Source organism: Anser brachyrhynchus (assembly GCF_964034855.1).
Source record: "Anser brachyrhynchus genome assembly, chromosome: Z".
Lineage (NCBI taxonomy): Eukaryota > Metazoa > Chordata > Aves > Anseriformes > Anatidae > Anser > Anser brachyrhynchus.
In genome coordinates this window covers 79,173,959-79,180,021 of record NC_137697.1, presented here as the reverse complement: position 1 = coordinate 79,180,021, position 6,063 = coordinate 79,173,959, and the positions used below count along the sequence as shown (strand labels likewise).

At 56.7% G+C, this 6,063-nt stretch overlaps 2 protein-coding genes across 2 annotated transcripts in view; both read right to left on the bottom strand.

The window, feature by feature from the left end:
* LOC308185311 (uncharacterized protein) overlaps positions 1 to 6,063 on the bottom strand; it is a 123,848-nt gene that overhangs the window by 96,964 nt on the left and 20,821 nt on the right. The gene's annotated exons all lie outside the window — the stretch shown is intronic.
* On the bottom strand, positions 76 to 3,357 carry LOC308185390 (uncharacterized protein). The gene is made up of 2 exons (XM_080573389.1): positions 3,214 to 3,357; positions 76 to 2,662 (listed from the first exon to the last, which is right to left on the bottom strand). The coding sequence occupies exons 1-2, from the start codon at positions 3,335 to 3,337 to the stop codon at positions 1,545 to 1,547; spliced, it is 1,242 nt and encodes a 413-aa protein (XP_080429515.1). The 5' UTR covers positions 3,338 to 3,357; the 3' UTR covers positions 76 to 1,544.

Genomic DNA, 6,063 nt, shown 5'->3' with positions numbered 1-6,063 from the left:
GGGTGGCCATGTTGGGAGGGTCGGCGCTCTGCGCGGGGGTGGGGTGGGGTGTTTGTGGGGTGTTTGAGGGGTGTCTGTGGGGGAGTGTGTCCTCCTCTGGGACGTGCTCGGTAGAGTGCCCTGGGACAGGCCCTGCAGGAGGGACAAAGCTCTCTGGTACGCAGGGATCACCTCCTCCACGCTCGGGAGCGATGCATCCCAGCACAGAGGAAGTCAGGCAAAAAAACGCCAGGAGGGCTCCATGGAGGAGCGAGGGGCTCCTGGCCAAACTCAAGCAGAAAAAGGAGGCCTGCAGAGGGTGGAAGCAAGGAGAGGTAGCCTGGGAGGGATACAGACACACCGTGCGAGCAGCCAGGGATAAGGTGGGGGAAGTCAAAGCACTGACAGAATTAAATCTGGAAAGGGACATCAAGGGCAAGAAAGGCTCCTCTAGTACATCAGTGGCAAAAGGAAGACAAAGGAAAAGTGGTCCCTCTGCTGAAGGAAAGAAGAGACGTGGTTACCCATGATATGGAGAAAGCTGAGGTACTTAAAGACTATTTTTGCCACAGTCTTCACTGGCAAGAGCTCCAGCCCCACAGCCCGAGTCGCAGAAGGCAAAGGCAGGGAGTGGGAGAATGAAAAACCACCGCCTGTAGGAGAAGGTCAGGTTCGAGACCAGCTAAGGAACATGAACGTGCCCGAGTCCAGGGGACCTGAGGAGATGCATCTGCGGGTCCTGAGGGAATGGGCAGACATACTCGCCAAGGCACTGCCCGGCATATTTGAGAAATCATGGCAGTCCAGTGAAGTTCCCACTGACTGGAAGAGGGGAAACATAACCCCCATTTTTAAAATGGGAAAAAGGAAGACCCAGGGAACTACAGGCCTCAGCTCTGTGCCCTGCAAGATCATGGTGCAGATCCTCCTGGAAACTATTCTAAGGCACATGGAAAATAAAGAGCTGCTCCCTACCCAGCAGTGCGCGCTTGCAGCCTAGAAGGCCAACTGCCTCCTGGGCTGCATCAACAGAAGCATGGGCAGCAGAGCAAGGGAAGGGATTGCACCACTCTACTCTGCTCTTGGAGGCCTCCTTTGGAGTGCTGCATCCAGGCCTGGTGCTCCCAGCAGCATAGCCCATATGGAACCCAAGGATAGGGGTCTGTAAGAACGGGTCCAGAGGAGGGCTACAATGTTGTTAATGACAGGAAAAGAGGGGATGGTTTTAAGCTAAGAGAGGGGAGATTTAGAGTAGAGGTTAGGAGGAAATTCTTCACTCAGAGCGTGGTGAGGCACTGGACCAGGTTGCCCAGAGAGGTTGTGGATGCCCCAACCTGCAGGTGCTCCAGGCCAGGTTGCGTGAGGCCATGGGCAACCAGATCTAGTGGGTGGCATCCCTGGCCATGGCAGGGGGAAGGGAACTAGATGGTCTTTAAGGTCCCTTCCAACCTGAGCCACGCTACATTTCTATGATGGTATGATTCTGTGATGCTATGAAGAAGACCAAGACACTGTCTGTGGCAGAGTCACAACTTTTTATTTTTACAACAACCAAGTGTGGCCTGCTAAAGGCGCCGGGGCCTCTTGCAGGGCTGGGGAGAGTCCGGGTTGCTGTCGGCCCTCCTCTTCGGGGGTCGCCGGGGCCCCCCAGGTGAGCTGTCCCTGCCCCGGCCAGGAGGAGAGGGCCTGTGGCTGCAGCCCTGCACCGCGGCCTCTTCTGCTGCCACCTGTCCTGGCTCTGTGAAAGGCTCCTCCTGCTCCCCGCGGATAGGTGCAGTGGGCAGGTGGCCAGGACCCCCACGCAGGGTGGCACTGGAGGTGCTGGGGAGCTCCTCGATGTCAGAACCCTCTGGGCTGCTGGAGGAGAGCAGGATGGTGACAGGAGTGTCCCAGGGGAAGGCAGCAGGGCTGTGGGTGGCTGCAGGACTGTCTTCTGGCTCCCAGGTGTCTTGGGAGCCCTCGAGGTCCACCTCAGGGCCGTTCTGCTGCTGGCTGGCAGGAGGGGGTTCCAGGAGCCCCAGTTCCTCGAGGAACTCGTCGCTGCACATCTCCACCATGGTGTCAACGAGCTGCTGCACAAAGCTCACCGTGTGGCTCTGCAGCAACGGCTGCAGCTCCCAAACCAAGGCCTGCTCATCTAGCCCACAGCGGCAGAGCCAAGCGATGATGCTGGCCTCCAGCATGTCCTGATCCCACCAGGCAGCCCCGAACAACTCCCTGGCTTGCTGGTGTACCCAGGGCCGCAGCGGACCGAGGATTTCCAGGTGTTCCCTGAAGAGGGCTGCCCATTCCTCAGGCAGGAGGCCGCTCACGGCAGTCTGGGGCACCAGCTCTGCAGCCCCCTGCTCGTCCTGGGGGCTGTCATCTTGGGCCTCTGCGCGGCGGGCAACCTGGACCTCCAGAAAGTCGTCTTCCGACCAGATGGAGTATCGGATGGAGGTGATGTCCTGCCTGCAGAGGGGGCAGGTGGTGCTTCTCTTGGCCCAGCGCATGATGCAGCCGAAGCAGAAGTGGTGCTGACAGGGGCTGAGGTAGCTGGGCTCCTTTGGGATCCCCTGGCACACAGGGCAGGTGACATCCTCGGCCTCACTGGCCATGGTGTTGTCTCGCTGCGGCGGGCTGGGGAGAGCTGCAGATGGAGAGTGCTTCCCCTCGCTGCCGCCGCTGCGACAGGTGCTGCAGGCTGCAAGAAGGAGAGAGGCCAGGGTCAGTGGCTGTGCTGGGGCGGGCAGTGGCAGTGCCCTGGCCCCTCAACTAGAAACCCCCAAGCCCCAGCCCCGGGGCACGTGTCCCCACACAGCTCACCTGCGCTGCTGCAAGTGCTCCTCACAGGGCCCCGGCTGCCTGAGCCAGGCAGGGCCGGGGAAACACAGGCACTGCCTGCGGGGACGGGCACTGAGAACAGCTGCCGACGGCCCCACAGCACAGCTCCAACAAATCCTTGCTCGGCGCTCCAAGCCTCGCACAAACGCTCAGCGGGAGTCCAGGCACGAGCCAGGCTGGGGCGGGCTCTGCCTGCGCCCCAATATGAGCAGCGAGGGCCGTGAAGTCACAGTCCGTTGCTGGCTGACCTCAGAGCCCATGGCTCTGGGTGACCCCCACAAACCAAAGCACGTGTCTGAGAGCATTGCCCAGACGTTTTGTGAACTCCAGCAGGCTTGCTGCCCTGACCACTTCACTGGGAGGCCTGGTTCAGTGGCCAAGCCCCGTGTCAGTGAAAAATCTTGTCCTCACCTCCGGGCAACCCCTCCCCTGTCACAGCTCCATGCCATTCCCTCGAGTTTTGCCACCGTCCCCAGAGAGCAGAGCTTAGTGCCGGGCCCTCCGCTCCCCTCGTGAGGAAGCTGCAGGCCGCCATCAGGCCTCTCCTCAGTCTCCTGATCCTGATTTATAATCATAAAATAATAATAAAGAGAAAATCATAATCATGTTCATAAGAAGAACAGGAATAAAAGAATAGGGAAGGTGAGCGAGGCAAAGTGCAACCGCTGACCAGCTGCTGACAGATGTCCATCCCATCCCCAAGTAGCAGCCCTCATACCACCCTGTCCTAGCAGTTCTGAGTAATAATTCAGCACCATGCCCTGTGTTGTGCAATATCCCTTTGTCCTTTTGCACTGTCCCTGCGTGAAGCATTTTGTACACAACAGAAGCAAACCTGCTCCCATCCACTGCTTTCTCTGTTGAATGTAGAAGGGTAACATTGCTGACTCATGCTCTCTTGCAGCCCCCAGCCTTATATCTCGATCCTTGTGCATGCTGCATTTAAAAATGAAGGGGAAAACGGAAAAGAAAACGGAAAGGGAGAGGGAAAAAGAAATGCAGAGGGAGAGGGAGAGGGAAAGGGAGAGGAAAGGGAAAGGGAAAGGCAAAGGGAAAGGGAGAGGGAGAGGGAAAGGGAGAGGGAGAGGGAAAGGGAAAGGGAAAGGGAGAGAGAGAGGGAGAGGGAGAGGGAGAGGGAGAGGGAGAGGGAGAGGAGAGGGACAGGGAGAGGGAGAGGGAGAGGGAGAGGGAGAGGGAGAGGGAGAGGGAGAGGGAGAGGGAGAAGTAGAGGGAAAGAGAAAGGGAGGGAGAGGGAAGGGAAAGGGAAAGGGAAAGGGAAAGGGAAAGAGAAAGGGAAAGGGAAAGGGAAAGGGAAAGGGAAAGGGAAAGGGAAAGGGAAAGGGAAAGGGAAAGGGAAAGGGAAAGGGAAAGGGAAAGGGAAAGGGAAAGGGAAAGGAGAACGGAAAGGGGAAGGGAAAGGGAGAGGGGAACGGAAAGGGAAAGGGGAAGGGAAAGGGAAGGGGAAGGGGAAGGGAAAGGGAAAGGGAAAGGGAAAGGGAAAGGGAAAGGGAAAGGGAAAGGGAAAGGGAAAGGGAAAGGGAAAGGGAAAGGGAAAGGGAAAGGGAAAGGGAAAGGGAAAGGGAAAGGAGAACGGAAAGGGGAAGGGAAAGGGAGAGGGGAACGGAAAGGGAAAGGGGAAGGGAAAGGGAAAGGGGAAGGGAAAGGGAAAGGGAAAGGGGAATGGAAAGGGAGAGGGGAAGGGAAAGGGAAGGGCACAGGGAAAGGGAAAGGGAAAGGGAAAAGGGAAAGGGAAAGGGAAAGGGAAAGGGAAAGGGAAAGGGAAAGGGAAAGGGAACGGGAAGGGAAAGGGAAAGGGAAAGGGAAAGGGAAAGGGAAAGGGAAAGGGAAAGGGGAAGGGGAAAGGGAAAGGGGAAGGGAAAGGGAAAGGGGAAAGGGAAAGGGAAAGGGAGAGGGAAAGGGAAAGGAAAGGGAAAGGGAGAGGGGAAGGGAAAGGGAGAGGGGAAAGGGAAAGGGAAAGGGGAAGGGAAAGGGAAGGGCAAGGGAAAGGGAAAGGGAAAGGGGAAGGGAAAGGGAGAGGGGAAGGGAAAGGGAAGGGAAAGGGAAAGGGAGGAAGGGAAAGGGAAAGGGAAAGGGAAAGGGAAAGGGAAAGGGAAAGGGAAAGGGAGGAAGGGAAAGGGAAAGGGAAAGGGAAAGGGAAAGGGAAAGGGAAAGGGAAAGGGAAAGGGAAAGGGGAAAGGGAAAGGGAAGGGAAAGGGAAGGGAAAGCAAAAGGGAGAAGGGGAAAGGGAAAGGGAAAGGAAAGGGAAGGGAAAGGGAAAGGGAAAGGGAAAGGGAAAGGGAAAGGGAAAGGGAAAGGGAAAGGGAAAGGGAAAGGGAAAGGGAAAGGGAAGGGAGAGGGAAAGGAAAGGGAAAGGGAAGGGAAGGGAAGGGAAAGGGAAAGGGAAAGGGAAAGGAAGGGAAGGGAAAGGGAAAGGGAAAGGAAAGGGAAAGGGGAAAGGGAAAGGGAAAGGGAAAGGGAAAGGGAAAGGGAAAGGGAAAGGGAAAGGGAAAGGGAAAGGGAAAGGGAAAGGGAAAGGGAAAGGGAAAGGGAAAGGGAAAGGGAAAGGGAGGGAAGGGAAGGGAAGGAGGGGAAAGGGAAGGGAGAAGGGAGAAGGGAAAGGGAAAGGGAAGAGGGAAGGGAAAGGGAAAGGGAAGGAAAGGGAAAGGGAAAGGGAAAGGGAAAGGGAAAGGGAAAGGTGAAAGGAAAAGGGAAAGGGAAAGGGAAAGGGAAAGGGAAAGGGAAAGGAAAGGGAAAGGGAAAGGGAAAGGGAAAGGGAAGGGAAAGAGAAAGGAAAGGAAAGGAGAAAGGGAAAGGGAAAGGGAAAGGGAAGGGAAAGGGAAAGGGAAAGGGAAAGGGAAAGGGGAAGGAAAGGGAAAGGGAAAGGAGGAAAGGGAAAGGGAAAGGAAAGGGAAAGGGAAGGGAAAGGGAAAGGGGAATGGAAAGGGAGAGGGCAAGGGAAAGGAAGGGCAGAGGGAAAGGAAAGAGGAAAGGAGAAGGGAGAGAGAGAGGAAGGGAAAGGGAAAGGGAGAGGGAGAGGAAGAGGAAGGGAAATGGAAGGGAGAGGGGAAAGGGAGAGGGAGAGGGAGAGGGGAGGGAGAAGGGAGAAGGGAGAGGGAGAGGGAGAGGGAGAAAAGAGGGAAAGAGAAGGGAGAGGGGAAGGGAAAGGAAAGGGAGAGGGAGAGGGAAAGGGAAAGGGAAGGGGAAAGGGAAAGGGAAAGGGAAAGGAAGGGAAAGGGAAAGGAAGGGAAAGGGAAAGGGAAA